Source organism: Hyperolius riggenbachi, chromosome 6, assembly GCF_040937935.1.
Source record: "Hyperolius riggenbachi isolate aHypRig1 chromosome 6, aHypRig1.pri, whole genome shotgun sequence".
In the NCBI taxonomy this organism is placed as follows: Eukaryota; Metazoa; Chordata; class Amphibia; order Anura; family Hyperoliidae; genus Hyperolius; species Hyperolius riggenbachi.
The window spans coordinates 297457211-297476146 of NC_090651.1; the positions used below are offsets into that span (position 1 = coordinate 297457211).

Genomic DNA, 18936 nt, shown 5'->3' on the forward strand with positions numbered 1-18936 from the left:
CGCCCCGTCGCATCACATAAAATGCCTAACATGTGACCCTGCAGCAGAGTGCATGGACAGGACAGAGTGCGCAGACTCCCTGCTGGACAGGAAGTACATCACTGAAAACCCTGGGTGTCCCCATCGTATTCCCATAGTTTCACACTGCCGCACTGCCACTGCCATGTTTGAAATTCCTGCATCGCTCATTGACTTACATTACTTGGGTCGCCGCAAAAGTCTGACGGTAAAAGGCTGCTGACTTTGCAGCAGCTTGAAGTCCCGATCAGGCACTTCCGGCGCAACACGATGTGGTAAGTGTGCTAGGCCCCATTACATTGCACTGCAATTGAGTTACCATGCGGTAAAACAGTGTATCGTAAAGCAGATTTCCAATGCAAGTATAAAAGGGGCCTCAAAGTACACCTGTGAGCAAAAAGAACAGAAAAAGATGGATACTTACCTCAGTATCCCCCATATTCTTCAACCCCGCCTTTCCAGAGCTGGGACACACTGAACATATTTGACAAGACCTTGTCAAATATGGTGCCATTGTGCTCCCATCAATGTACGTGTGTGACCGTACTGTTCATGCGTGCCTGCGCATTAGCATGGAGCGGCTCATGCTTTGTGGATTTCCTCCATGCACAAGCAACTTTGTGCAACTGCGCAGGCATGGACTGTACTGGCGCCTGCACAGTAAAGCCGCACTCATATATGGATGGGAGGAAGGCCGCAAAGAAAAAGAGGGTTCCAGCGAGCTGGTGTAGGTTGGGAGAGGACATGGGAAGGTATTTTACAGGTCATTTATATAATTTATCTGACATCAGGGAGCTTCTACACAGGCAGAAGACAAGCTCTGTGAGAGCTTACCCAAGTATAGGACACAGTTGTGACTAAGTAAGCTCAGGTGAAGACACGGTTATGTAAGCAGTGCACAAGAGTCTGATGCGTAACTTCAGATTACCTGTGAGGACCTTTGCTAGATCTATACAAGCGAGAGGGAAATCGTGGCTTGCATGACACTTTTGGGAGCAGAACCGCATAGTCAACCAGCTTAGGTGGTGTGCGTTAGAAGAAGTTTATGTACCAGAAGGAAGTCATTTACAGAGGGTTCTTCTTTAAAGAAAGGCATACAGGCTGTACATTATCCATCCTTTGGGTTGAGCACAGAGTTCAGCTTGAAATGTTTTCTGCAGTAGCAATGTTGTTTAACCACTTCCTGCGATACACAGAGGTGCCTGGCTCTTTTACTGACCACATATGCTATTGCTCCGTTGTTATTGCCTGATGAAGCGGGATCAAACCTGCGAAACGCGTTGCATATTTGGAGCTCATAAATAAAATATATTGACTGTCTTTACTACAGTCGTTGTGTGTCTACTTGGAGGAGGTAAGTCCACCACTACCTCCTCTATTTACCAAGAATTTGGTTTTTAAGCTCATTTAGCTTCCTTTTATCCTTTTGGCGCCTCTGTTCTCCTGCATAATATTGAGTCTACCCTGGGTGGAGGGTTGAACCCCCTTTTTTCTCATCTACAGAGAGCGACTTCTTATTCCTGAGTGTGGTCAGGAAAATCTCCCCACCTGCCTTTATAGTGGTTGCCTAATGGTAACCCTGGTTTGTGAGTATTAATATTTACTCTATCTAGTAACCATTTACCAGTACATATTACACTATTGGGGCTCTTGGTGTTCCTTGTTTTTACTTCCTGCGATATGGATGTTTATAAACGTCCTAATTGTTCACCTTTAGTTCAAAAAGAAAGTTGATAGAAGTCTGGCTATTCTGCAGCAGTGCATGTGTACACGCACTATGGTTCCTTTAGCCCATGGCATGGAGTGGTGAAGCGGAAACTCTAAGGATACTTTCACACTAACTGCGTCACATTGCGATGCATTGCGTCGCGGTACTTTTCCCTGCCGCAGCATCTCAGTGCGACGGAAGTAGCGAAATGTGGTGCGTTGCTGCATGACCTGTGCCTACCACATGGATTATGCAGCAATGCAAGTCTATGGCAAAGCAGTATTGCCATATTGCCGTTGCAGCGGGGCATGCAGGCGCAGAGGGACAAAACATCAGTGACTTACTTCCTGTCCAGAAGCGAGCATGTTACTGGTCAACGGGCGGAGCTACACATATTACCCTGGCGATACACTTCGCTGCAGGGTAATATGCACGGGGAAATGGTGCGGTGCGATTGCCCTACCCTGGGCTCTCTTGCTGCAGGACAATCTCATCGCACCATGGGCTCAATTCACAAAGCCGTGATAAATGCTATCACGGCCGTGATAAGCTTAGCGCGCGGGTTAGCGTGCGTACAGGTTTGCACGCGTAATAGTAAAGGCTTGCGCACATTAACTTTCCCTGTTCACGTGCTAACCCATATGATAGTGCGTCAACGGGAAAGTTAATGCGCGCAAACCTTTACTATTACGCGTGCAAACCTGTATGCACGCTAACCCGTGCGCTAAGCTTATCACGCCCGTGATAGCATTTATCATAGCTTTGTGAATCAAGCACCATATGTGAAACCAGCCTAAGACTTAACATACTGTCACTGCAGGTTGCCAACTCATCCCTTTAATTGATGACGCCTATAAATTATGCAGGTCTTGTGGCTAGATAGATCCAGTTTACAGATGTGAAATTAGTCCCTGAACCTGCATAACTTAGATGCATTTGTATTTAAAAGGATGATTTGATTTGGCAACCCAGTGTGACTCCAATTATGTAAGTTCTGACTTGCCCCTGATTGAAGTGTTGTGTATTTCAGACTGTTTGATGGTATAGGGGAGTATAGCCTGAAATGCCGTGCCTCGGTTTGTAAAGCATGTTTGCAAAATGTTGCAATAAATACTATGCCTCTATCCAGTGGAGTGGCCTATGATTTGTGCTTGTATGGCCTGGCCACGGTCACCCCCGCCGCGCTTCGGTACCAGGGAGTGTTCTGTGCAGGCTACTATTGCGCAGGGGCAGAACGCTCCTGGCTGCGGCCAATCCGCACATGCACAGAAGACCGTGGCCAGCCAGATTAACAAGGGGAATGATAAGCGAATGGAGAAGCCGGAGAGGATGGCGGGGGACCCCACGTACCTCATGGGGCTGGAAGAAGCCCCAGGTAAGTATAAATACACCAAGTAAACCAATCTCAGGTTTCTTTTAAGAAAATTTTAAAATAAATTACAAATAATACAAAATCAAGCTAAAAAGAAGACTGAAATACAGGGGAGATTCACAGAAAAAAGTTGAGAGGGAGCTTTCTGCTAACTGCCCCCTCAGGAGATTCCACAGCCCTTCTCACCGTATTGCATATGGAAGTGTGAACAAAGACAGGCAGCACTGGCAGATGAAGTGTACATTTTTTGTTTTGTTTAGAAGGCTGCAGAAATAAATCCATTGACTATTGATGATTTGTTCTGCGTCCAGAACAGTTTGAACTGTACCAAAGTAACATTTTGACACTTTTATAAATAGGGCCTCACCCTGAATAAACCGGTAATCGTGTGTTGCCCAGCAATACTCACATTGGATAACAAAACACAATTATGGCATTCTGCCTCGGAAAGCCGTCCACTTGTGTTTCGCTGTTCTCTTGTACTCATCATTCACACTGGGCCCGATGTACCATCTGATGCTAGCACCATGGATCTCAGACATTGCGTTCTAGAATGGTTAACTATGATTCACTAGATCATATAGAACCTGATAGATCATGCTGTTTAATGGTCAAATTCAGCAGCAGGCCATTTGTTATTTTTATCAGCTTAAAGGGAACCTGTACTGAGTAAAATTATTTAAAATAAACACATGAGGTAACTTCAAATGAACATTTTATAGTTACCTTGCCCTCAGTTCCTCTCAGAAGCTAACCATTTTCTTCTGACAATGATCCCTTCCAGTTCTGACAACATTTTGTCAGAACTGAAATATATCAGTTGCTATCACTTATATATCAGTAGAGTTGGGCCGAACCTCCGATTTTAGGTTCGCGAACCGGGTTCGCGAACTTTCGCGGAAGATTCGGTTCGCGTTAAAGTTCGCGAACCGCAATAGACTTCAATGGGGGCAGGATCAATGAACAGGTATGCAGTGGCAGGATCAATGAACAGGTATGCACTGGCAGGATCACTGAACAGGTATGCAGTGGCAGGATCAATGAACAGGTATGCACTGGCAGGATCACTGAACAGGTATGCAGTGGCAGGATCAATGAACAGGTATGCAGTGGCAGGATCACAGTACAGGTATGCAGTGGGCTGAGGGCTCACTGAACAGAACAGGTATGCAGCCAGGAAGAAGTTAAGCCTAACTAATCTTTCCCTATGAGAGACTGCAGCAGCTCGCCCTACTCTCACTAATGCAGGCACACGAGTGGCCATAACGGCCGCCGCTGCCTGCCTTATATAAGGGGGGGTGGGGCTCCAGGGGCTAGTGTAGCCTAATTGGCTACACTGGGCCTGCTGACTGTGATGTAGAGGGTCAAAGTTGACCCTCAGGTGCATTATGGGGCGAACCGATTTTTTGCGAACTTTTGCCGCAAAACGTTCGCGTGCGACACCCGCACGCGAACCACCTAAGTTCGCGCGAACCACGTTCGCCGGCGAACCGTTCGGCCCAACTCTATATATCAGTTGCTGTCAGTTATAGCTGTAGAGTGGACGACTGAAGTGCCTGGAAATGTCCATGTTTACCTATGGCTCAACTGGGCGATGTTACAGTTTAACAGTGTGCTGACCAGAAAGCTGTTATGGGGTAATGGCCATTTTCAAAATGGAGGACGGAGAATTCCCTTGATCACAGTGGACAAACAGGACGCGGGAGAGGAGAAAGAGATTGAGGAGTAGACTACACGGGAGGTAAGTATGACTTGTGTATGTGTATTTTGACTTTTAATTTTCAGTTCAGGTTTTCTTTAAAATTAAAAAAAAAAGGTTTACTGTAATGATCCGCTCAGCTGGATGCACTGGCAGACAGCTGTTTGACCATTCCTCTAGTCTGTGGGCTGCAGGTCTCTGCAGGAGAGACCTGTTTTTCCATTACAAGTTTCTGGTCTGTTCTGCTGCTGAGGAATTTGCATACACTCGTTATGCAAATCTCCTACCTGCCTCCTTTGATGACTGGCAGTATAAAGAGCCATGTTTCCCAGAGTCCTTTGCTGGTCATAAGAGTTAGTTCCTGTGTAACACTCGCCTGGAGTGTCAACCTTGCTCTTTGTTTGAAGATTAGCCTAGAGTAATTCCTGGAACTGCACTAGGCAGTTTTCCTAGTGTAGTTAGGATTGCATTATTTGTATTGCCTGTTCTGTCTGTCTGTGGTGTGCTAACCAGAGCAGCGGTTGTTACTGGTAGGCCCCTCTGTTCTGTTGTTGCCTTACTTAGATCGCACTCGCTCTGACGGGAAGAGCAGTGGATCGTATCTCTTACGTATTCCTGTTTTCGTGTGTCTGTCTTGTCAGCTACGAACGCTTGCTGGAGGCTCGGTGAGGTAACCGTTAAGCAAGCGCTCGCGTCCCCTGTTTTATGTTTATCTGTCGGTGGTTAGTTAAGCGTGCTTGTCTCTGTTGTGCTTATCACGCGGGGACCGCGCATAAACGCGTGCACTGTTGCGAATGAGTGCGGTGTTCGCGTTTAGCTAGCGTTTGTTATTTTCCTTATCTTCTCATTGTATGATTTGCTGTGCCTTTGCTACTCTCGTGCTCTGCCTTGCTGAAGCCTTGTGTCACCTCTGGCAATCGCCTCTCTAGCGATTGCATTTCTACTTCATATCTGCTGTTGTGTATGCACCGTCGCGGGTTGGCGACTAGTTTGGTGCACACACATACAATCTGTCCCTGTGCTCATTCTCTTCCGCAATCGCTTCTCTTGCGATTGCGTTCTCACTTGGTTTCTTCTTTTGTGTGTCCGCCGTCGCAGGTTGGCGGCTAGATTGGTGGACATACATACATTCCTCATCTGTGCTTATTCGGTCTTGTGTCGCTGTTAGCAATCGCCATCTCCGGCGATTGCCTTCTCGCTTTGTCTTCCTGGTTGTGTGTTCATCGTCGCAGGGTGGCGACTAGTTTGGTGAACACACATACCCTTTGTCGCTTTGCTCTCTCTCCTTCAGGGCTATCTTGCCCTGCGTTTCTTCCCTTCGTGCAATTCCTGTCTGGCGTGTGTGGTAGGGCAGAGGAGCGGTTCCTCTGCACTCCACAGCTCCACCTGCCGACAGGAATTTCCCTCTACAGGTGCATTGCACCTTTTGCTGGGTTCCCTCAAATTACACGCTTGTGGAGGATTTCCGCAGTGTCAGCGCACGTCTTGTGCGCTGATCCCGGAGAGAATTCCACAATTGTTACATTTACTAAGAGGTTTGTAGCCAGACCTGGATACACTGACCAGGGATGCTCGAATGTACCCAAATTCGATTCGACTACATTCGAATTCGAGTCCGCTTCAAATTCGGATTTGGCCGGTTCGAAAGGACTCGAATTCGATTCGGGTGAATTCCAATCCGGGTTAAGTGAAAATTCGGCCGTGATCACGAATTTCGTGATTCAAAACCCGCCGATTTTAAGGATTAATTGCAAAGCCCCTTAAATGCCAGAATCACCAAATTTGCAGGTTATGTTAAGAAGAAAAGTGGTAGCAAGGGGAATTTTTGTTTTTCAAAAAGACATTATATTTTTTGAGAAAATCGATTTTAAAAGTTCAAAAAAAAAAAAAACCCGATACATTTAAATGCCGCTGGTCAAAGAGTGTGGGGAATATTTCCCAGCAGTTAATAGCAAAGGCCCCTTACATCCTAGCAACACCAAATTTGCAGGATATGTTAAAAAGAAAGTGGGAAAAAATATTTTAAAAATTTTTAATTTTGGGGAATGTTCTGTCTCAGTGTGGGAAATCTAAAAAAAAAATGACGTGGGTTCCCCCCTCCCGAGCCTCTGTAACCCCTGGTCCCTCATGCAGGCTGGGATAGCCAGAATACAGAGGCCCAGCCGACTGGGGCTTCCCACCCTGAGCTATACCAGCCCGCATGGTCCATGATATGGGGGGGCTCCGGGGAAGAGGGGCTGCCAAGCCTTCCCAATCGATGGACAAGGGGCTCTTCCCCACCTCCGGTGCCCCAGGAGGAGGTGGGGGCGACGACTCCCTGAGGGGGGTTCATGGTGGCATCTGGGAGTTCACTTTAAGAAGGGGACCCCAGATGCCCACCCCCCTCCCAGGAGAAATGAGTATAGGGGTACAAAGTACCCCTTACCCATTTCCACAAAGGGTTAAATGAACTAAAAACACAATCACGAAAAAAGTGTTTTAATATTCTTAATTAACCAGAAATACTTACCTGTACCTTTAAAAAAAATGTTCCCACGCCCATATCCTCGGTAAATGATCCAACGAATACAGTATCCTCCAATCTTGGGATCTTCAATTACCTTGATTGAAGATCTCCCACGGCAATTAGCTATACTATACTTTAGAATGCGTCCTGCCGACGCATAGCACCGGCTCCCGCTGTCCTCCCCGCCTCCTCACCCATGGGTGCACCGGGTGCCAGCCTAGGTGAGGGTGATAGGTGCAGCCAGGTGGGGAGAGACAGCCACAGCCGACTGCTATGCCACGCCATTTTTTTTACAGTTTTCCTACACTTAGAACATTTCCCCAAAATATTTTTTTTTTAAATATTGTTTCCCACTATCTTTTTAACATATCCTGCAAATTTGGTGCTGCTAGGATGTAAGGGGCCTTTGCTATTAACTGCCGGGAAATATTTCCCACGATCTGTGATTGACCGGCATTTAAATGTATCGTTTTTTCTTTGAACTTTTAAAATTGATTTTCTCAAAAAGTATAAGATCTTTTTTCTTCTTAACATAACCTGCAAATTTGGTGATTCTGGCATTTAAGGGGGCTTTGCTATTAACCCTTAAAGTCGGCGGGTTTTGGGCGACGGTAGCTGAATCCGAATTCGTGATCACGGGTTTAACACCCGTGATCACGGCCGAATTCGAGAGTAAATTCGGACAATCGAATTGGAATTCGTGATCGGTATCGATCTTCTAATTCGACTTCTGGATTCATAAAAAACTACCCGTAATCACGGGTAAATTAGAGTTCGAGATCACTGGCAAGCAACCCTGACACATCTTTTTGGAATCTACACAATACAAAGCTGCTGTAGCCCCCACTTGATTGAACAACGACTATAGGGGTCCCTACTGGTGTTCAAAACCACGCTGGTTCTGACATATCATGTTACCAGCTGTTACGTGGGGTTCGGGATGATATTGGGGATCCCCTGGGCAGTGGGGAGTCTTTCTCTCTACTTTTTCTTCTCTTGTATGCCGCTTTTGGCTTTCTTTCTGTTCCAATTTCCATAGATATACTCCTTCTGCATAGACTGCTCCCTAAGCAGTCTTCCTTTCTTATTTATCTCTTTCCAAAGGGTAATGTTATATTGTAGAAACTCATTATCTGCTATTGAGCAGCCTATTTTCTAGATCTCTATCATTGGAGCAGTATACAGACGTCTGACGCCCTCATCCCTACTTCCCCTTCTTCTTATTGCTCCTTAGGAGAGTCTCAGGTATATAGATCCCTTCGGGCTCCAGAGCTCTCTAGGCAACTGCTCTATGCTTCTCTGGATGGGAAGGTTGACAAACACTACCTCTCAGGCGTGACCTGTTTTTGTATTGTTGCACATATGCTGCTCCTCTGTTCCTTGCTAAAAAGTATTTAATTATATTATGCATTTGGTAGCACTGGTTAGCTGCCACACCACTCAGAATTTATTGTTTGGTTTATCGATGCCTTCTGTAAATAATATGTGTATCATGTACCTTTTTAAAGGTACCAGCAGTGGCTGGATGGTGTACTGGTTAAGAGCTCTGCCTCTGACATGGGAGACCTGGGTTTGAATCTCGGCTCTGCCTGTTCAGTAAGCCAGTAATTCAGTAAGGAGTTCATTGGGCAAGACTCCCTAACACTGCTACTGCCTACTGAGTGCGCTCTAGTGGCTGCCTCGCAAGCGCTTTGAGTCCGACAGGAGAAAGGCGCTATACAAATACTGCCATTATTATTATTATTATTAAATGTTTTCTATTCTGGTACTGTGCTTGTTTACAAGAATAAAGAATCTTTAAAAAAAAATGATTACTTGTATTCCACTGTTATTTAGGGCTGTTTGTAGAAAGTTTGTTTGTATAAACTCTACCCCGTTAATTAGTCCAGTGTATTTAATAAAAACCTATTGCTTCCTCCAGCCCCTTTCAGGCCGATCACTCCCTCGCCTTCCTCCTAAGCCACCTCGATCCTCCACTAGGTAGCCCGATAAATCCACCAGTTGGCTTGAGTTGGCGTATGCACAGTCCGACCTCGTGCGCTCCCCAATCGTTCTCCTGTAGCCAGTAGCTCAGTGCAGGACGCAATGGGAGTGCGACAGGGGATGCATGCACAGCCGGGCAACACATATGTGGCTAAGCGTGACTTCTGAGATGTACCGGGCCATCCAGCGGGGGATCGGAGCAGCCTGGGGAGGTAGCGAGGGAGCGATCGGCCTGAAGGGGGCTGGAGGAAGCCCCAAGTATGTACACATTTTTTTGTCCCCATCTGAGGTTCCAAAATTGGTCCAAATATGTTTCTTACATATGATAATCTGGCTGGCTGGCAGATGCAGCATTATGACGGGTGTCACTTGAACTCAGCTGCCTTCAATGACAAACATCAGCAGAAAGAAATGACCCCGTTCACCTAAGGATAAACACTTTTGAACAATATCTAAATAGCTCATTAAAAATGCCATACTATGTATTAGTTCTACATAATAATTCATTAAGGGCTCGTTTCTACTGTAGCGGTGCGGAATCGCCTGGATTCCACCGCTGAAGAAATCGCATGCGGCTGCGTTTCCCCATGCGGGTTTACCCGCGATTTCGCATGCGATTTCGCATGGCAAGGAGCCAGGCGAATTTAACCATGTCACTGCCTGTGTAAAATTCCATTGCCTTTCATGCGAAATCGCATGCGAAATCGCGGGGAAATCCGCATGACAAAGCCGCATGCGATTTCCCTATTGAATGCATTAGCGGCGATTCGCCCGCATTCCTGCCGCACGCGAAATCTGACGACCCTGTCGTGCAGATTTTTCCCACACCGAAAAACGCCGCCGCCGCCGCACAAGTGGAAACAGCCCCATCCACTAACATTGAGTATGCGAATCCGCATGCAGTGCCCGCATGCGCATTCGCTATAGTGGAAACGAGCCCTTAGGGATTGACATATATTGGATTACATAGATATATTATTGGGTTGGACTGTGGAGGATCCAGCTGTTGTGGTACACATAAGGACCAAGGACCAAGTCGAAGGAAGCTGGGAAGTCCTGAGAATGATTTCTGGGAATTAGGAGGTAAATTCAAATCAAATATAAACATTTTTTTACTATCATTGCTACAAGAGAGGCTGAAGAAGCTTGGACTATACTGTAAAATAAAATAAAAGTGGCTGAGAAGTTGGCGTAAAAAGGAAATGTTTGAGTTCTTACTGTGCAGGCGTGATGGCCTACATCTAAAGGCGGAGGGTGCAGCTGTGCTGGGAAGAAGAGCATTAAAGACTGAGTAGATTATAGGGGTTTGTGTTAGCCTGTGTGTGTGTGAAAAACAGTGTAATAGTATAGTAATATTCCTTTATGGGGGCTGCATAAACATTCAAAAGTCCTATTTAGGATTAGAAAAATAGATACATTTGTATATCACATCAGTTCATTTTCACTTCAGGTTTCCTTTAAGTATCCTTTCGTTTTGTATACTTTTTCTGTGGCTTACATTGCTTTTGAAGCTAATCGACAGTTTAATTGATTATTAAAACGGTGCACTGTATTTCACTTATCTCACTTAGGATAAGTAATAATTCAGATTTTTATTTTTATTATTTCAGGTGCAGCCCACTCACAAAGCCAACATCACCATCGTGGTTAAAGAGAAAAGTCCATTTGAGGATCCATTCTTTATCGTTGAGACCATCTGCATCTGCTGGTTCTCCTTTGAGCTCTCCGTACGCTTCATTACTTGCCCCAGCAAGGCAGCCTTCTTCAAGGACATCATGAACATGATTGACTTTGTGGCAATCATACCATACTTTGTGGCCCTCGGCACAGAACTGGCCCGCACTAAAGGAGTGGGCCAACCAGCCATGTCACTGGCTATTCTCAGGGTTATACGTCTGGTCAGAGTTTTCCGTATTTTTAAACTGTCTCGGCACTCTAAGGGACTACAGATCTTAGGACAAACACTCAAAGCAAGTATGAGAGAGCTGGGGTTGCTCATCTTTTTCCTCTTTATTGGAGTTATCCTTTTCTCCAGTTCTGTGTACTTTGCTGAAGCTGATCACGCAGATACAAAGTTTACCAGCATCCCTGAGGCCTTCTGGTGGGCGGTCGTCACAATGACTACAGTAGGTTATGGAGACATGTCTCCTGAGACAGTCGGTGGCAAATTAGTGGGTTCTCTGTGTGCCATTGCAGGTGTGCTGACCATCTCTCTTCCTGTCCCAGTTATTGTATCCAACTTTAGCTACTTCTACCACCGCGAAACCGAATGTTCGGATATTGGCCAGTATGACCATATTGGATCATGCCCAAATGGTCCTCCACATACACCAAAGTCCAGAATGAAGGACAAGAGCCCAAAGCTGGCTGTCAAGGGTAATAAGAACTTATATAGTAATTCCAAGGGAGAATACATTGATGGGCTTGGTCTTATTGATGATAATTTCATGATTTCTGGACAGTCACATATAATTACGGAAGTGTGACATTTGGAATTATGGCTTATTACCAATTTTTTTCAGCAGCCATTATTCAGGAGTCTTAAATTAATAGTTTTACAAGAAATATGACTAAAAAACAGGAAACTGTGCATGTTACCAACCTGTTTATTTTTACTTCCTCAATTTTCTTTACATTATGCAACTAGTGAAAGCAGCTTCATAGGTATCTGTTACAACGTGATGTGCAGAAGTGATGCTAAAACGTTATATTCTAGATGCAAAGTTGGAGATCAAGTGAAAAAGCTTTACAGGTGACATTTGGAACTGGAGCCTGGAGCTCATTCCTAGCCAATGGACAACGTGGCAAAAAAGGCATTGTTCTTGTTCCCCTGGACATCCCAAACAATAAATACAGTAAAGGAACTCTATATTAGCAGCGCTGGGCAGCCAAGAGAGGAAAACTGAAGAAAAACAGGATCAAGTACAGGGTTCTCCACAGGCTCTTTCAGCCGAGTGCTCCACCTGGCTTGTCATCAGCTTGCCTCCTCATTCTCCCCCTATGCTGTAAGCAGAGTTAAGCCGGCCCTGCATTCCCTCATCATGCTCCACCCAGCTACTTTTTCATGCCACCCGGCTGGAAAAAATGTATAGGGAGAACACTGAAGTACCAGCATGTGTCTAAATATGCAGATAACACAATAGAGGAAACCCAGGGCAGGCAGGAACGCAGTCTCTAAACTCTATCTACAAATTTGGCGAAAAACAATTTGAGCTGTAAGGCAAGATTCCAATTCCAGTGCTGTGCTATTCATTATATTTATTCTTGCAATGTGATCCTTAAAGACTGGAAACAAACTTGGTTTTTGCTTTCAAGGGAACCAGAAAACCCCCAATGTTGTGGGAAACGTTTATTCAATCAATTTAACAGTCTTGAGGTTCACAAAATAATGTTGCCTTTAGTTTTATTTATTTATTTTTCTTTGATTAAGCTTGGCCTACAATGATAAAAGAGATACAATGATCTTGATTCATCAAGCTACGCACGCTATGCTGCAGTAGTGCAGCGCAGCGTGCAATGGTAACTTACGCAAGTTCCTTTTAACTAACGGCTGTTCCACTTGTCCAACCTGAGCCCTGCATGTTGATTAGCCCACTGGGCTGCCTGTCAAGTGACAGGCAGCCTATTGGGCCAATCGAAGCACTGTGATCACGTCCTAGAACGCCACTGGACCTAATAGGGCTCAGGGCGGGACAAGTGGAGCGGTCGTTAGTTAAAAGGATCTTGCGTAATTTACCAGTGCATGCTATGCTGCACTACTGCAGCATAGCGTGCGCTCCTCTCTCGCTGCTTTAGCAGTGCAGCTTGATAAATCAAGCCCCATGATCGCTATAGGTTTGTGTGCAGTAAAAAAATGTTTTTGTTAAACCAGAATATCACCTGGAGTGGTTGGAACAAACTTAATCACTGCAATTCCCAGGCTGTAATTATATAAAAAAACATTTTTTTCTATATGTTTCTCAGATGCATGTTCTGCATAAGTTTCTCTCCTAATTATTATTTATAGGACAACTGAAGTGAGAAGAATATGGAGGTGGCCATATTTATTTTATCTTAAACAATACCTGTTCCATGGCAACCCTTGGCATTTTTGGCTGCAGTAGTGTCTGAATAACACCAGAAACAAGCATGCAGATAATCTTGTCAGATCTGAGAATAATGTCAGAAACACCTGATCGGCTGCATGCTTGTTTAGGGTCTATGGCTAAAAGTATTAGAGGCAGAGGATCAGCAGGACAGCCAGGCAACTGGTATTGCTTATAAGGAAATAAACATGTCAGACTCCATATACCTCTCACTTCAGTTTTCCTTTAAAAACTGAATATAAACTTCAGTCAAAATGGTCTTAATTCTTTAAAGTCTTTACTCTGCAACACGTTGACAAGATCATGGCCTTTTGGTTGGTTGACGTATCACAGCTCCTACTTTCTATACCATATTTTTATTAAGAGGTGCTCAGATTTCTATATTGGGGCTCCGCATGTCAGTGTAGAATATTCATGAAACTACTATTTCTAGTTTTATTCCATATTTAGACTCTTAAAAGAATCGTGAAGCTCAATGCAAAAAGTTTGCGCTTAACACCCAGTGGAGTTACCTGGCAGCAGTCAACAACAACATGTCGTGCTTGAGCTCGGCTGTGGCTGTGCTCTGGTGAGACTCCATGGGGTGCCACCTGTCCAGTACCGATAGCGAGCACTAATAAGTGTCTGGCTGGTGCAGAGGAGCAGCTGACAGGCAGAGAATTCACCGCCTGTCAGCTGCCCATCTGAAAGTGGTCTAAAAAAGGTATTTGACCTGTACAATTCAAAGTACATGTTAAGCCGGATCAAAAAACCCAGATATTTACCTATGGAGAGGGAAAGCTCTGGGTCCTGTAGAGCCTCCCTGCTCCTCTCCTAGTCCGTGCGTACCAGCACTATCACCCGGTAAGCAGTATCCAACTGTTCGGTCAAGACTGCTCCTCTGCCACCGCGAGAGACTTCAGAAGTCTTCGGGGAGCCCGAGAACTCCCGAAGACAGGTGGCTCCGTACTGTACATGCATGACAGCGTGCTCACGCAGTGCAGAGCGTCCCGACTTTGGGAGCACTCAGACTCCCGTAGACTTCTTAAGCCTCCTGTGGCGTGGGATTCATACCAGGGTGACATCGCTGGACCGTGGGGACCGTGAGAGGAGCGGAAAGACTCTATGGGACCCAGAGCCTTCCCTCTCCAATGGTGAGTATATGTTTTATTTTCATCTTTTTTCAGGCTTAAGATTAGCTTTAAGAGCAAACCCGTTTATTGGTTAATTTAATAGACAGAAAATACAAGTTTTCCAATCTCTTTAGGATTCACATTAGGGGTTTGTCTTTTCCATTGGCTTAGATAACCAGTAAATGTTATATTTTTACTCCAGTGTTAATTGATGGTTAATATGGTAGAATTACATTGCTTACTTATTGTCTTGGCCTGGAGCTCTGCTTTAACATACCCATGGATGAGTATAAAATATGCAGTGAAAGGCTCTGAATGACAGTGTGTTTACTAGACTGCTGCCCTAACTGGTATTATAGATCTTTCATAACAAGATCATTTTATTTGCTGTAGTGACTATCTTCACTACTAACTTAATAAAATAAACACATGATGGTGCTAAATAATGAAAGATTGCTTTGGGTAGAGGAACAGTGCATGTGGGATCATTCAACAATCTTAAGGTGTGCCTGTGTACTATTTTTAGTAACCTGTAAGAAAACATGGCATATACTGTACAAATGAGTAGGCACCTTTCTAAGACCTCTGGACCTGAGGTATCCACCTCTAGTCACTGCATTTGGTCTTCATTGGTGCTGTAGTGGTAATGGTCACCTCTGTATGTATTTTGAATAGTGGCTTTCATTTCTCTCACACAGTAATTGTCCTTGGCAGGGCCGGATTTGTACTCTTTACCGCCCTAGGCCACTGTCACCAGCCGCCCCCCTTCAGTAGGTAGCAAGATGATCCCTCCCCCTTCCCTCTAGTATAGGAAGCCTGATGACCCCTCTAGTATATGTAGCCCGATAACTCCTCCCCCGTTTCCCTCCAGTATAGGTAGCCAGATGCCTCTCTCGATCCCTAATTCCCCCCCCCCTTCAGTATAGGCAGCCAGTTCGCCTTCACACCGCAGCAGCCATCTGTGTCACTCATTTCTCCGCTCGTCTCTAGTGCAGAAGCTTCTTCTTCCTTACCGTTTCCAATGCTGCCCAAGTCTATAGCCGCCGGCCACAATGCAAACGTGCACAGAGAGCAAGGTGGTGGCTGCAGGCAGCTAGCAGGAGAGTACCATGGTCAGGCGCTCGCCTGATCTCCCTGCATTGCATTTGCAAGCTTTCAAATGCTGCACCAGTTTAGCCTGCTGCTTTGGTGCCCTTCCTTCTGTGGTGCCCAAGGCCATGGCCTTTGTGGCCTAGGCCTAAATCCGGCCCTGGTCCTTGAAAATTCGTTTTTGGTGATCTATATCATTTGATTACCTTTGGAACAGTGCTGGGGAGGGGTTCATGACTCTGTAGCTATGCCACTGTTGACTGTCACAGATATTTACAACACTTGCCACCTGCAAAACTCAGAGCTAGCTAATGAAACTACACATTACTCTGGCGGATAACCTCAATAACCATTTGTAAGTCTTGCAGGTGGCATGGGCTGTCAATATCTGTGACAATGAGAGTGATGGGTAGGCATGTAGGCCATCTTTTCAAATAGCTGTAGCTGCTTCCCCACCAAACATCTTATGTCACCCAAACCTTTCCACGTAACTTGCTTCCATCAAAACTCGAAAACGTAATTATCTACAAAGAGGTGATCCTGAGGCCAACATCCATGCCTTAGGTTTGGAGTGTCAAGGATTGTTAATAGGAGCAGGAGAACATATATCCTGTATCATACCTCATCTGAATGATCACAGTGACTTTGCCATAGATGTTGGTATTGCACTGTTGGACATAAAAAGGCTGCATCTTCTGGCCACCAGAGGGGGCAAAAACTAGAGAAAAATCACATTTACTTTATGGTGAGTAGAAACCCACACTCATCATGTTCCCTTCATCTTCCTGGTTGCTCTTTTCAGACAGCAGAATACTGACAGCTAGGCCCAGTCAGGTGTCATACTGGCCATGTGGAAATGAGATGGGTATGGATATAATTTTTGTTTCGTCTTAACAAGGACACTGGCTATTTAAGGAAGGTTATGGTGACAGGTGGGACAGCAGCAACAGAAGTGATGTTTAAGAAACTGTTTGATCTGTCTAAGCAAGTGCCTAAGTGAAGCCATCTTTGCCAATGAAGAAAAGTGTTGGTGGTGGGCAGGAGGCATTTAAGGTGGTGAACTGTAAAGCAGACCATGGAACCAGTAGCTATTCACTGAATTTGTAACTGGCAGCCCATGGGACAGATCAGGCTACCCCCCGTCCCCCAAAGAGTAACAACACAACATAGTAAATCACCTACTAAGGGTATTAATATGGTGACTTGTCTCTTCCACTTTTTCTTAGCTTGAACTGAACCTACTAAGTGGTGATCTAACCTCACAAACATGTATCTAATTTTTCGGAAATAAAATGTCCTGAAGCACGTGTTAGTGTACTTGTGTGGCACAGCAGATGTCACTTAGCCTATCATGTTGTGGCAGTTATCACTCAGCCGCCTGTAACAGTAGTTGCTCAGCCTTCTCTAGAAGTGGTCACTTAACCTCTTCCGACTTACTTGACAGTGGCCAATGGACTGGGATAAATCTGGTCAGTCTAGTTCCTGTGACATGTTGTGGTCACTGAAACACTTATAACAAGGGACAGTTAGTGACAAGAGTATATAATCTGTAAAAGCGCTGAGAAAGATGTCATCGCTATATAAATACTGAATAATAATAACCTGCTCCCTCAATCACCCACCACATGGTTACAGTAAAAACGATGTCCCACAACAATACCAACAATACACTAAATCAGTGGCATAGCTGAGATGGGGCCCAAGTGCAAATTTTAGATGAGGCCCCAAGCACTCTACTGATATGAAGCCCCAAATCTACTGAGAACAGCTGCAGTGTGAGAGAGGTGTAGTCAGAGTAAGGAAAGAGTTAGTTAAGGATTAATACTGCTCAACTCACATACAGTATAACGTTTTTTATTATCAGCATAGCACCAATAAAAAGCTAATAAGATGTATGAAGCAAAGCCCTTAATGGGCCCCTCTGGTTCAGGGGCCCCAGTGTGGTTACAACTTCTTCATCCCCTATTACTATGCCACTGCACTGAGTATGTTTAGATTATGCTATATGCTAGATCAGGGCTTTTCAACCCTGTCCTCAAGTACCACCAACAGTGCATGTTTTGTGGAAATCCACAGAGGCAGTTAACCTCTTGACGACCAGCTAACGCCGATTGGCGTAAACTGGTCGTCTGCGGGTTTCCATGGATTTTCCATGTCCGTTCACGGAGGCTGTCTCTGTGAACAGCCGGAGAGCCGCCGATCGCGGTTCGCCGGCAAAATGTAAACACGCGGGGAAGAAATCCCCGCTGTTTACATCATACGGCACTGCTGCGCTGCAGCGCCGTAAGGCAGATCGGTGATCCCTGGCCTCTGATTGGCCGGGGATCGCCGTCATTTGATAGGCTGAAGCCTATCCTACAATGCGCAGGACGGATATCCGTCCTGCGCAGCTCAGAGAGGGAGGGAGAGGGAGGGTGGGGGACAGAGCGCCGAAAACGCTGCGGAGGGGGGCTTTGAAGAGCCGCAAAGCGCAGAGAGCCGGCGGCAATCAGACCCCCCCAGCAGGACATCCCCCTAGTGGGGAAAAAAGGGGGTAAGTCTGATCGCCCTGGCTAAAACCTGATCTGTGCTGCGGGCTGGAGAGCCTACGCAGCACAGATCAGACCGAAATCCACTGGTCGGCAAGTGGTTTTAATCAGCTCTGCTAAGACACTAATTACCTCACCTGTGCATGTTTGTGGTTTTCTGCAAAACATGCACTGTTGGTGGTACTTGAGGACAGGGTTGAAAAGCCCTGTGCTAGATGACTAGGGGTAGATTCATTATTGTTACCGCACTGTAACAGTGCAAGTTAAATGCTGTTACGTGCACGACTTAATTATCCCTCAAGCATGCTCCTCGCTAATGGCAGCATAGCGGGCTTACCTAAGCAACGGCCGATGGTTTTTTATTAGCCGCGCGGTAGTGATGTATCGCTACCATGATAGTTCGTTAGCACAGCCACTACTACATTAATTAATGTAGTATTGGCTGAGCTAGTGAAGTATCGCGGTAGCGATACGTCACTCTCTCGCGGCTAATTAAAGCATTGGCCTTTGCTTAGGTGCGCACGATATGCTGCCACTAGCGCGCGTAGCTTGTATGATGGATAATTTAGTTGCGCTGCTTCAATAGCGCTCATAACAGCATTTAACTTGTGCTGTTGCAAGGCAGTAACAATAATGAATCTGGCTTTAAGTTTCATAATTTTATACATAAAAAGGGGCAGTAGTTTGTTCACTGTTTAAGAGAGAAGTAACCAGAAGTAAAATTGAACTGTCAGATATAACTGAGTGATGTCACCTTAGGAGACGGGCAACATTGAACTAGGGAATTCTTCACCTGACCTCTAGAGTCACATGTAAGTTGTAAGTTCCTGGAGTCT

General features: G+C 45.4%; 1 protein-coding gene across 1 annotated transcript in view; it reads left to right on the forward strand.

Moving 5' to 3' along the window:
• Nucleotides 1-18456, forward strand: part of KCNA7 (potassium voltage-gated channel subfamily A member 7) — a 105482-nt gene extending 87026 nt beyond the window's left edge. Inside the window, exon 2 of the mRNA XM_068241141.1 lies at nt 10897-18456. Within this exon, the coding sequence (XP_068097242.1) occupies nt 10897-11772 (876 nt within the window). The 3' untranslated portion in view covers nt 11773-18456. The remainder of the gene's footprint in view (nt 1-10896) is intronic.
• Nucleotides 18457-18936: the final 480 nt, after the last annotated feature.